At 40.6% G+C, this 13566-nt stretch overlaps 1 protein-coding gene across 2 annotated transcripts; it reads left to right on the top strand.

Annotated features, from left to right (window-relative positions):
• The first annotated feature begins 3514 nt into the window (after positions 1-3514).
• srsf3b (serine and arginine rich splicing factor 3b) lies at positions 3515-8746 on the top strand. Of its 2 annotated transcripts, XM_019269556.2 has the most exons (7): positions 3515-3650; positions 3796-3927; positions 4310-4520; positions 5287-5427; positions 7232-7270; positions 7733-7819; positions 8041-8746. In XM_019269556.2, exons 2-7 carry the CDS (start codon positions 3921-3923, stop codon positions 8066-8068), a joined length of 513 nt encoding a protein of 170 aa, XP_019125101.1. In that variant the 5' UTR covers positions 3515-3650; positions 3796-3920; the 3' UTR covers positions 8069-8746. The 2 variants fall into 2 exon arrangements, with proteins under 2 accessions (XP_019125101.1, XP_019125102.1); XM_019269557.2 differs by lacking the exon at positions 3796-3927 and having other exon boundaries at positions 3518-3650.
• The last annotated feature ends 4820 nt before the right edge of the window (positions 8747-13566 follow it).

Below are 13566 nucleotides of genomic sequence, written 5' to 3' on the forward strand. Positions count from 1 at the left end.
TTAGCACATTTTTATGGTGGCTTTTAATCTTCAGCATCAAATAGTGAACTTCATGCAGACTTGCATGCATGTACAAATCACCTGCAGTAAATATTGTTCTAGTACTAGTATTGAACTACAAGACGCAAAACAGTTGCAAGCCTTTAATTAGAGTTATGTAAAGTTTTTGATGGGATAGTTAGTTGCTAGAGATGTGGTGACAACAGCTGCGCAGAGGGGGGCCCAATTTGATTTTTTTTGTCATGGGGCCCAAAATTCCTGGCGGCACCCCTGCTGTTATCTGCTGTGAAATTACACACTTATACACACATGTGTATGTGTACCTCTGCTATGCCGTGACTGTGACTTTCACTCATTCCTCTGTTTACAGCCTAATTTAATTGTACACAGTCCTTTATCCCCTTTTCTACAGTCACTTTCTATTTTTGATATAGCTTTCGTATTGAGCATGGGTTAACTTCTTAACACAGTTATATATCTAAATAATAAAATAAAATCCTATGCAATGTTTAATTTCTCTGCAGATGTTTAATTTATCTGTACATATTTAAAGATCTATCTTTGAATCTATACTTTGATCCATCTCAGGTTAATTTTAACGTATGAATACTATGTTATAGGTTAATTCTAATGTATGTTCAATGTATGTTTGTATGTTATGTATCTATCTATCTATAAATAAAGGGACTGGGACGCTGGTTCAGAGTTGAATCAGTCATATCCCAGCTGCAGCAAATGCAACATTACACTCGTAGACCTCAGTGCGCGCATGCTCCCTGTGACTGGTTTTGAAATTGCGAAAATTAAACGCCTCCTGTCACGACACAGTGTGGCTGTGGAGGTACGTACATCCTTCCTGCGTATGCACGCACATTGAAGTAATATGTGAGCCACTAATCTGTCTGACTCTGTCCCACATCATCAGCTTCACTTTGAGTTTGTTATATAGTGTATTGTTATATCATTCATGCATAAATTAATCAATGTTTCAGTGACATTCACACATGGTTGCTTCTACTCCTCACTGAGCCTCAAAATCATCTCTGCATTGCAGACCTTGGAAGGAAGGGAGGGAGAGAATGTTGTGTATCTATATAAAAAAAACCTGTAATGCATGCTGCATGCTGAATTAAAGTGAACTACCTCAAACAAAGCTGTGCAATGCAGTTACACAAGGTTCACCTGCCTCTAAAACTGTGCTGCAGTGTTGAAAGGTGCAGCAACCTGACAAAAGCAAACATAAAACCCAAAAGAGATAGTTACAGTTATTTAGACAGCAAGTGACATCAAGGCGGTGATGAGATGAGTCACGGATCATCCTTCATTCTGAGTAAACTCAATTGTCACACTCTCAACTCTGCACACAACAACTGCAAGATGTAGTGAAAACAGAGAGGTGAATAATAGTCTTGGATTTGCATAAAACCTGAAGAGGTAACTGTCTTAGTCATCAGTATAATTCAATCAGTATGCATCAGTGTGATCAGTATAATCAGTATGCATCATATGCAATCATCTTCATCCTTTCATGTTGAGGCTCTATTTTCAGGGTAAAGATGCTCACAGAAGTCTGTTTTCAGGGTAAAGATGTTCATAAAAGACTTAACATTTCAGAAAGTGAATATGTTTGATAGGTTGACTACTATTATAGTATTAACAGAGTTATCTTTTTTAATGTATTGGTGCTCTTTCATGCATTTTACTTCAGAGTAAATACAGAGGTGGTATGCAAAACCAGGCATTATTATTCTCCATACCTGCATAGTCAAATTTCAGGCAAACAGGAGGAACAAGGTGTACACCTATATTCAGATTAGAAGTAAACAGCATAATAAAGTAGAATAGCAACATAAAGTCCAATAATAAGTGCAAATACATCTTATGTGATGGCCTATTGTATGATTTCCTCAGATTTGTCTCTCAACATTATAGAACCCACCAGAAATATATTGTTATACGCTGTGACAAAACCAAACAACCGTGTTTTAAAGTAATATCTAAACAGTTGTCTTTAATTACAAACATATTGGTTGAGTGAACATGTGTACAAGTACATGTCTAATAATGGTTGGGCTATATTTTTTCATGATATTGAACTCGGGGTTCATATATTTAAATGTAATCACACCAACAAACACCAACCGTATTTTTTTCTGTTTTAAATTATGATAGTACTTTATTTTCAGAATAAGGAAGACATGGAATATAATATTCAAAAAACTATGTTTTCAAGCATGTATAAGCACCTAAAAAACAGAATCTTTTTGTTTTTTGTACTTACAAATTATCTTTTTATATCTACAGTGGGAGCGGGTCCTCTTTCATGGAGGCCTCCATGTTGAAACATAAATGTTTCTACAGTAGCCCAGAACAGACAAACTACATACTGACTCTAGACAGAGCCTTTCAAGTGTTGTTTCTCCTTTACACTAGGTAGAGGAGGGTGGTGTGAGGAGATTGCAATACAGGGATTACACCACAAGATGTAACTAAATTCTACACACTGGGCCTTTTAGTCTTGCACTTAATTTGAATTCTGTATTTTGTATTGCTATGGCTATTGTTTTAGTTTCAAGCTCGGGTCCTCTACCAGAGGCCTGGGAGTTTGAGGGTTCTGCGCAGTATCTTCAATGTTCCTAGGACTGCACTCCTCTGGACTGAGGCTTCAGATGTTGTTCCCGGGATTTGCTGGAGCCACTCTCCCAGTTTGGGGGTTACTGCCCCAAGTGCCCCCACTACCACAGGGACCAGCAACCCTTGACCTCCACATCCGTCCAGCTCTCTTCACCCTTGATACTTGCTCAGTTTCTCATGTTCCTTCTCCTGGATGTGGCGTCACTGGAGTCGCCACATCTATCACCACTACCCTCTTCTGCCTTTGTCCACCACCACTAGTCGGTTGGGTAGCCAGGACCTGTTTGTTGTCACTACTACTATCTATTCCATACTGGTTTGCAGATGTTCCGTATACTTATCGGATCCAGGCCACTTGGATTAGTGCCTCTGCATTTAGGCTGGATAGCCTAGCGTCGTACACCCGGGCTACTATGTGCTGGACTGTCTCAGGGGCTGCTTTACACAGTCCCTGCATCTTGGATCTGGTCTACTCTGGTAGATACCTGGCCCTCTATGGCTCGTGTGCTATGGCCTCTCTCTCTCCCTCTCTCTCGCTCTCTCTCTCTCTCTCTCTCTCGCTCCGCTCTCTCTCTCCGCTATATATTATATTATATATATATATATAATAATATATATATCGGTGTGTGACTGTGAATGTGGAAACAGCGCCACCACCACATTGACTTTCATGGTGTGGTCAAAGATGGTATTGCAGCTTTACGCGCCCTTCTCAAAGTGTACGTTCGTTAATGTTTACCAGTTAAACGCTTTAGTCAGTAAAATGTCTAAATAATAATTTTTAAAAAATGCATTTTGAGTTAATCATATAAGAGTAGATTGTTGCAACACAAAGTTAAGAGGCAGAGACATGTGATAGGCACGGGAGGACTCTTCCTGCCTCAGTCACCCCGCCCCCCGGGGAGCAGCAGTGCCCCTTTACTGACAAACGTATTTTCCGTCACGCCATTTTCCATCGACGACCGAGAGGAGCAAACCATCCGGACGAGACGAAGCTGCGAACTGCGACGACCACGGTAGAGTCTGAACTAAATCCACAATCATGTATCGTACTGTAAACTTGTTTTTCCTTTATTTGAATGTCGTGTTTGTGTGGATTTCATCGTGACTCCACTGTGGTTTAATCTATTGTTTGATTTCTGCTGCTCCCCCCCCGCTCAGGGCCTCGGAAAGACGACAGCCATTTTAAGCTACCGTTAAATAGCCGCTTAGCTTCGCCTAGCGTCGAGTGAAACTCGAGTTTTAAACGTGAAACGACACATTTTAAAGGCGGAATACAGGCAACTATGCAAGGTCAGTCGTTCAGGCTATTACAATATTGCATTTTACACCAACTTAGCTATCATGGAAATCAATTTTTTTTTTGTGAAATGATTTGAGTTAGCGCAACGCTGCGGCTTCGAGCCCGGCAAAAAAAAGTAGGCCAAGCTTCCTCCGGTTTGCCAGCATTTTAAACAATGGATTAAAGATGTGATTTAATGGATAATTAAGTATGTTTTTCATGTGATACAAGTCAGATGTTTTATATATAAACACACACAGTGATATATACATTTAAGGGTTATTGTGCAAGCTGTGTTGGGGAAATAATTTCCCCTCCACATGTTAGGTTGTCTTAATCTACTTTCCCTGCATTAATATGTTCCCTCTTTCTTTGTCCCCATTTATCTCCCAGATTCAGCCATGCATCGTGACTGTCCCCTTGACTGCAAGGTTTATGTTGGAAACTTGGGCAACAATGGAAACAAGACAGAGTTAGAGAGGTCGTTCGGCTACTACGGTCCTCTCCGCAGTGTTTGGGTGGCCAGAAACCCTCCAGGCTTCGCCTTCGTAGAGTTTGAAGACCCCAGAGATGCGACTGATGCCGTCCGCGAGCTCGACGGAAGGTAAGTATCTCAACCAAGCATGTGTTTATTGTACAGCAAGCAGTAACCACCAGGGATGTAACGATACAGTCAACTCACGACTCCATACGGTTCACGATTTTTTTGTTTGTGTTTTCTTATAAAAAGTGCAACTTACACGGTCATCTTAAACAACAAAACACATGAAGAATATCTCCTTTCTTTAGAAACAATCAAATCTGCCGTTAACTGGTGTAAGGTGCAGTTTTCACGAGGTGGCGTAATGTTACTTTGCTTCTCGCTGTGGTGGTGGCTAATATGCTGCTGCATGTTGCATCTCTTGCAATATTTGCATGCTGTTTTTGTTTTTTCTGTCCATTTCTCACTGGTTGTATTTGTGTATATAGGGAATCCAAAATGCCGCCACAGAGGTGATTAAAAACCGCTCTGTGCATCCTCTATTTCAAAGCTATTTTCTACAGTCGCCATGTCTTCCCTTGTTCTGTGCTCCGACGCTTTGACGTTTGACATTGAACAAATGAATCACCAACCATTGACTGTTTTAAAGATAACTTAACCTATTTCTAATAAACAATATAGAAACAATATCCCACTTCTCCTTTTTTTGTCAGCCGGTGCGAATCGGCACGCATTTGTATTGATTTTTAATCGTGTCATGATGCATCGTTACATCCCTAATCTCGACCAAATCTTGAAAGTATTGAGGATATATTTATTGTACAATAAGACGATTCATCTCGCTGCAGCTACAATGGTTAATGCTGTTTCTTTTGTTGTTGCTTTGCAGGACGTTGTGTGGTTGCCGGGTGCGAGTAGAGCTGTCCAATGGCGAGAAGCGCAGCCGCACCCGTGGCGCTCCCCCTTCGTGGGGCAGGCGTCCTCGAGACCGAGACGACTACAGGCGCCGGAGCCCGCCAGCCAGACGCAGGTGACCCATGTTGTTCTTCAACAGTGACCAGCGAGAGACAAAAATATGATTTATCGTGTACTTTAAATCTGTGACTTCCACACTCTTACCCGCAGTATATTTCCTGGTTATTGCTTATGTTTCTCCAGTGTAGGCATTTCTAGTGTTTTATCTTTTCTGCTGATTTTATACATGTGTGATTGTTGCAGTGTTTTTAAGGCTTGCAGTTTCATCTTCATTGATATTATTGCTCATTTTACATAGGGAGCCAAAGAGATAGACATTCATAACCAAATAATGAAATACGACATGGGAATAGGACATTATTCTTTCTAGGTGATGTAGTGAAGCCTTTCTATTGCAAAATGCATCTTCAGTGCAAATCTGGCCTGCAGGATTTTATTTCTGCGTAAGGCACCAAAGTTTCTGTGCATTTCTTTGTGCACTCTAAAACATATCTACATTTTAACTGCTGTTAAAGTGGCAAAATAGGATTGGGCAATTCCTATGTCGGAAAAAGTATAATCTGTTTAAACTTTTGGGGGGTGAAAGTGCCAAATGTTCTTTTTGTTTGAGGATGCTTTTTATTTTCCATCTATATTAATAAGAATGAAACCCGTTGCAGAGCCACCACCATGCCTCTTCTCACCATCCTCTGAGTCAATCAACTAGTCCTCTTTCAGCATCATGTGACCATCGTGCCCCAATCAGCTTGGCTGGTGCTGTCACATGACCCAGGCATGGCCAGTCGTCAGGTTGCACCAACCCATTGGTTCCTCAGCATGCCGTTCTCAACCTCCTCCTCCTTCAACCTTAACCCAAACGGCAGCGGCCCACCTCACATTCTCGACCAATCAGCGTATTACGTTCCCAAATGTCTACAACCTACCAACAGCAGCCTTCGGCTAACCAATTAAAGCAGGAAAAAAGCCACAGCCAGCCCCCATCTGCCTGCCACCTAATCACCTTGCAGCATCTGGCCAGTCCTATTCAGCCAAATCTACCTACCCGGCCGACAGTCTGCCTCCCTTTCGTCATATCTAGCTTGTTGAAAACCAAAAATACTAGTAAGTTTTCTTCATTCAGTACACTGCTGATTACAGTTTTGAAAGTGAAGAGACAGCTGGTTTCAAAAGGTTGTTCTTTTTTTAAATTACTTAAAATCAGTCTGGAGCTTCACATTTCCAGATTTCCATTATAGACATTCATCTGGTATGTCTTGGGGTTCTGAGCAGATTTATGAAGTCACACAAATCAGAACTCTTCTCAACCCCTCATTGGATATCAAAAGGTTTTTTTTCTTTTTTTTTGGGTGGTGTATGGTTGGTTTTAGCAGATCGTAGCCTGGTTACTTGACAAGACTTACTCCCAGTGACCAGTAGATTGTTTTTGTTATTAGCTCCCAATTCCTTATGTGCTCCCCGTTTTAAGCAGTGGACCAGTTTCATACAGATGGTGGCCTCTGAGTGGATTTCTACACTTATGGCCAGTCCACAGTGCAGCCATAGACCATCATATTCGATTTTGTAACGGCTCAGACACAGCACTTACAAACACACACCACTGAGCGCTGACTTCATTCAAAGTTGCCGATGGCACTGTGGGACAGGTGCGATGATTCGTGAACACCTGCCATCTCTATGCACTGGGTCCATTGCCGGTGAGCCATAGATTCTGAAACACCAGAGTCTTTTATGAGTTACTCAGATAGACACAGGGCTGTGTTGAAGGAGGCCCATGTAAGAAAAGGATTAGATTAATGGGGAGCTCTACAGCGGCTCGGCGCGTCTGCGTTTGTTAACATTTTTGTATTTTCCCTGCACAGATCCCCACGCAGGAGGAGCTTCAGCCGCAGTCGAAGCAGGTACGTCAACCCCCGCAGACGTGAATCCACACCATTAGTTTTTCTTCGACATAGCATTTAGGATCTAAAGAAAGCCTTACGAATATCAAACCTAATTAGGTTTAGCTTTCAATATTTGCAAGTGATAAAATATCCAGATAATCACCCGTTGTTGGGGATAGCTCAAACACTATAAGTAGTTTTTAGTTAAGGTGTAAAATCAGATGAGATGTATATGTTTATGTTGATTGATAAAAATCAAAGAAATGAATTGATCGGAGGTGAAATGTGCAGTGCTGGCTATAAATGAGAAGCTTGTTTACATGTTGAACATTTTCTGCACTAGTATGTCAGAGATCAGTTGGTATCCAGGTATCTAGTCCATCGGCTGTTGCAACCCAACCCCAGTAGTCATGCACGTGTGGGTTAAAGTGCAGAACGTTGTAGAAATGTTTACTCACCGGGATGATTCGCCTTTTGCAGGTCTTTCTCCAGAGACAGGAGGAGGGAGAGGTCCCTCTCCCGGGACAGGAACCACAAACCTTCCAGGTCCTTCTCACGATCAAGAAGGTAAGGGAATATTTTGATCTTCAAATCATTCCAGTCTTGTGAGTGTGAAATATTATTTAACTATGGAACCTGCTGTATCTGTGGGTTTTCTCTAGAGGACGCTGTACAGCAGAAAAACACACTCCCGTCAAAGCAGATCTAACTTGTTCCGAGAATGTTGTGATGTTTTGGTCAGTAACTCTTTCTTGCTTTTAACGGTTTGTTTCTCTGCTTCCCCACAGCCGCTCCAGGTCCACTGACAGAAAATAGAGGGCGGTCTGTCAGGTGTAAAGGGAGTTGAAGATGAACGGTTGTACAGGCGTCTCCGTTTCATATGATGGACTTCAACGTGACCAACATGGTCATTTTTGTGTTGGTTTTTTTTAAACAATCATGCATTTTAGTGTCCCTCCCCCCTTGTTATGGTCATTTTCATACATTGAGTGGGTGTGTAGAAGTGTGATCGCTCGAGTCACGTCCATCATCGGCGGTCCTGGAACATTTTTGACACCCAGCATTCCAGTTCACTTAATCTCTTCTGAGCTTTGTTTTTGTTTTTTTTGTCAATGAATGTACTGTGTAGTTTGACTTAGTGTGAGTAGTTTCATTTTCACCGTGGAAAATGCCAGCTTTTTTTTTTTGTTTGTTTTATTTCATAGGAAGGGTTGGGATGATTTGTAATGGAAGTTCCACCTTTTTTTTTGATTGTCTGTATAGCCAACATATTCCTGACATGCTACTTTCTTACTTCATACTGAAGGTTTCCATCTGTTTATGGTTGGTGGTTTAATAAATGCACCCCCTCGTTCAAAATGCAAAAACTATGGCATTGATTTAAAAGGTGTAATGACCACAGGTCAGATTTTTGTCTATGAAGTTTTCTGTTTTTTTCTTTTGTTTGATACTATGTGAAAATGTCAATTAAAAACTGGTTGATTAAAAAAAAAACTTTTTATATTTTTGCCTTTCTTGACATTCCTGCAGAGAGATGCTGAATTATTGTGATCCACCCTGTTTAACACAAGGGGGCGCGCCGACTGCATCGATGAATAGTCCAGGTTACAGTCTGATTACTGTGGCTGTAATTGTTTTACCTTTTTTGTCAGTATCTCTGTATTTATAAAACCTCACTGGTTTTCATGTCAGCATTCACTTGAGATTTTGTTGTAAATATATTTGACATTATCCACTCACTATAAAGTGACGCATCACCACCACAACATGAAGTAGGGTAAAGAATTCAAACACATCTGACCAGTCATACATCATCTCAATATATGCATGCTATTTGAGTTGTGTACCTTATTGATCTCGTGTTACAGCCACAGTTACATGCAATTACAACACAATCGACACTTGTACACCTGTACAGAAGTACATTATATTGAGAGGTGTTTCTCTCGTGTATGTAAACGGAGTGGCAAAATATTAGAAAAGTCTCAAAATGATGCAGACCAGTTTAACACTACTGCAAACTACAACCCAAATACTAAACACACTTATATTAATACCTCTACAAAAACTGAAATATATCAGCTTAATAAAAGAACAATTTGTGGCAGATTTGTTTTATGGGATCACACTGGATTGTACCTAAAGAAGTGGCTGGTGGGTGTATACAGTACACAGAAGATACTCCTAACAATTCAATACATATACATACATATATATCTCCACCAGTTGTAGAAAATATATGTAGTCTGATCAAGTTTTGTATTTAAAAGCGGCTTAAAGTGGCTTAATCTTATCTACCATAGGAGAAGGAAGAACATATAGATCTATCCATGTAAAATAAGCATATAAATATATATATAGCCTCATAAATTGAAACTGACTGGAGATATGTTTTATCGGAGACAGCAGAAGTAACTTAAGTCAAATTGTAATATAGACTGTGTACGTGTTGAAGTCAGTGGACTGATTACATAAGGAACAGACATTAACCTCTGTCTCTGTTCCCGCTTTATGTATCGGTGAACGGGTTAAACATAACCACCTCACATCGCGCAACATGTACATGACATATCATAACAATGTGTGTTGTGTAATGTGGCTGAGTGAAAGTTTAACCACTTCAGCAGCGGCAGATAAGCAGTTTAAATAATAGTGTCCTTGTGCTGCTGATAAAGTCACTGTGTATTAAAACAGAGGGCTCAGACATGACTCAGCTCCCTCAGACATGTAATTCAGGTCGTCTGGTGACGCTTATTAAAACGTTTATTGCACACTGTGTTCAGATAAGGTGTTATCTCTCCTCGGGCACACCCCTGCAACAAGCACACGAGCTCCCTGTGTTCACGCACACAGTCCACGTGAACCGGCACAAACACAGGGCGCAGGTTTCTCAAATCTCCGCGCGCTTTTCCACGTGTTACTCAAAGCCCCGTGACATCACAGGAGCGATGACTCATGGTATCCACGGGTCTCACATTCAAAAGAAACTCGCGGGAATCCACCCAGAAATCCGGTATTTCCACCCACTGTTGTGTAATGTACTGACTATGTGTCTCTGTCGCCCATGGAGAACACAGTACATGACTATGACGAGTATTAAAACAAGAAGGTGCAGCTTGTTTGAGATAATTATAGATCAGACTGAGTCTTTATCTATCTATCTATCTATCTATCTATCTATCTATCTATCTATCTATCTATCTATCTATCTATCTATCTATCTATCTATCTATCTATCTATCAGAATCAGAAGTACTTTATTAAATTAAGCATTAAATTCTATGTATCTATGGGTTTTTCTGTTTGAAATCATGATAAAGTAAATCTACATCTGGGTTTTTAACACTTGGTCACACAAAACATGATGTGTAAAGACCCCAAATTAAACTCTGGGAAACTTCCATTGTCATTTTCAAACCATTCTCTGATATTCTGTAGATCATGCAGTCACATCTCCCTTTGCTGAAAATCACCATTACCACCACCATCTGTAAACATACATGTCTCATTAATACATAACTAACTAAACTTCTTTCCCGGAGTTTCTGTGCTCTCTCGTCCAGCAGGTTACTGTCATTATTGCTACCATATCTCCATCACATTTTATAGTTAGTTGATGATTTGCTGCCTCTGTGCATCTGTGTCTCTCTGTCTCTATCACAGGTTCCACTGCTACTGTAATCATTTTATCATTCATTGTAATTCATTGTCATTTTATCATTCATTGTATTTGTGCAATATGTTTGTGTTGATTTGTTCCGTACACGTGACATCTATTGCATTGTCTGTCCGTCCTGGGAGAGGGATCCCTCCTCTGTGGCTCTTCCTGAGGTTTCTTCCACCTTTTTTGTGGACAAGTTTTTCCTCACTCGAACCGAGGGTCTAAGGACAGAGGGTGTCACTCCCTGTACAGATTGTAAAGCCCTCCGAGGCAAATGTACTTTGTGACTTTGGGCTTTACAAATAAAATCTGATTTGATTTGATTTGATCATTTAAAGCACTGGTTCTCAAACTGTGGTATGTGTTCCTCTGGTGGTACACGTCTTCCCCCATAGTGGTACTTGGAGGAGTTTCTAAAATCAGGGCGATGCAGTGGTGTGCAAAAAGGTTCCTGGTTTGAACCTCCACCCAACCACCCTTTGTATGTTCTCCACGTGTCTACATGGGTTCTCTCCAGGAAAACCCGGCTTCCTCCCACAGTTCCTTAACTGAATAGGTCCATTTGGAAAGATAAATTGCCTGTAGGTGTGTATGTGAATGGTTGTTTGTCTCTAAGCTGGCTAAGGTGTACCCCGCCTCTCACCTCTAATCCTGATGAGTATAAATAGTTATTATACCCCGAGCAGCAACCTTCCTGGCTGTGAAATGAAGCCGATATGCAAGTGCCAAAAACTGTGACCCTTTGAACGGCCACTTGAGGCTGGCTACAGAACATTTCAGTCTCCATAAGTCTCCATGTTAAAACGCCCAACTTCACAGCAGAAATAAACATGTTTACAGCCTGGTACAAAAAACAGTGCTGCACTCAGTAGTATTATATCAGTACAAACTGTACTGAAATAACAATGACAGGTAATAAAGATGCAAAGAGCAGAACTCCCATGACTCATTAAATAGTTGCATGCATAAACTATGCACTTCAATTGGCGCCATCTATGAGCAGAACAAAGACTTGATATGTGCAGCTGCCCGAGAGCTGCGAGATAATAAAGTGTCTACTCAGCTGTACAAATGCAATGTGCGAGTCTTTTTCAGCGGTCGCACAGCTGCTGCTGCTCGCTAACAAACAGCACACACTCATTGTTTTTCCATTTAGTTAAAACTTCATTAACTTCAGCACATATCACCACTGAATATGGCCGTACTGTAGACATGCTTGTGTGGTCTCGTCGGGTCTCCTTCTCAAACAAAGGGTGCACTGTGTTGTCAGATCAGTTGGGCCTTTATATGCCGCATCCTTCAGTTAGAGCTGCTGTTGTGTTGACGTGCTGGGAACTAGACTGAAGGCCAACGTGATGTGATTGGGAGGTGTGAGGGGTCGTCTCTTGGCTGACCTGTTGTGCCGAGATAAACAAACCTGTCTTCGACAAGGAGAAGACTGGGTGGAACAGGCATATAAAAAGCATGTTAGACAAGGCCAGAGAGTCAGGTTACAATGGCCTCGATATTTAGTAACTGATAAAAGTCTAAATGTTTAGATTGAAAAAGGCCCAAATCTGATGTATTCTCATCATTCCTTAGACTTAAACCTTTTCATCTTGAGTTGACCATCTTGTTATCACAATTTTAACAATTTTAGGGATTATTATTATTAGTCAAGTCAAGTCAACTTTATTGTCAATGCTGCTATATGAACAGGACATACAGAGTATTGAAATTTCATGATGTAAAAAATATACAAATCTAAAAATATATACAAGCTAAAAGGACCTCCATGTGCAATATGGCACAGAATTATCAGTATAAATATAAGTATATGTATGGCTATATGGCAGTATGGACAGAATTTACAGTATTTACAGTATACACAGTGAGGTCCATATATATATATATATGGACATATATTTTATATATCAAAAGAGTAGATGGGAGCTTGTTTTAGCTGCTTGCAAATACAAATTCAGTTATATTGTAGTTGTATGTAGTATGCATGCGTTTATTTGAGAGCTACACAAAAAGACACCAGACTATCTTTTTTATTTTATGTTAAAAAATTGCAAAAATGCAACATTTTTTAAAATAAGATAATCACATTTTACATGTCGAATCCTGATCTGTAAAGTAAGCAGTGACTTACAGTATGGCAGTACTTAGAAGTAGAGTACTTAGTTACTTTTCTCCACTGTTTTATTTGTATAACGAACTAAAAGCATCAGATTAATGCTTTTATTTTGACATTTCAGACTTGAAACAAGAACGAACTAGCTAGTTTCAAATTAAAAGCATCAGATTGATGATTTTAGTTTGAAATTTCAGACTTCAAAGACGTCACCGTGAAGTTAAAGTTACTGTAATTAGCGTCATTATAATTATGAAGTAACAATCCCATCACTGGTTAAAACAAACAGCACATGTTTTTCTGTCATGCGCAGTGAGGAGCAGAGTGAGCATGTCCTGAGCTGGAATTTCCTCTCCCAGACTTTTTTACTACAGAGCACGCGACAGAGGAGCCAACCCTTCACGTGTGCACATGTGTTTACCGGGAGAAATCCACGTGCGTGTGTGTGTGTGTGTGTGTGTGTGTGTGTGTGTGTGTGTGTGACCGGGCAGACCCCGCCTCTGCACTGGGGAGGAAAGAGCACTTGGCTCCCGC

Source organism: Larimichthys crocea, chromosome VI (genome assembly GCF_000972845.2).
Source record: "Larimichthys crocea isolate SSNF chromosome VI, L_crocea_2.0, whole genome shotgun sequence".
NCBI lineage: Eukaryota > Metazoa > Chordata > Actinopteri > Sciaenidae > Larimichthys > Larimichthys crocea.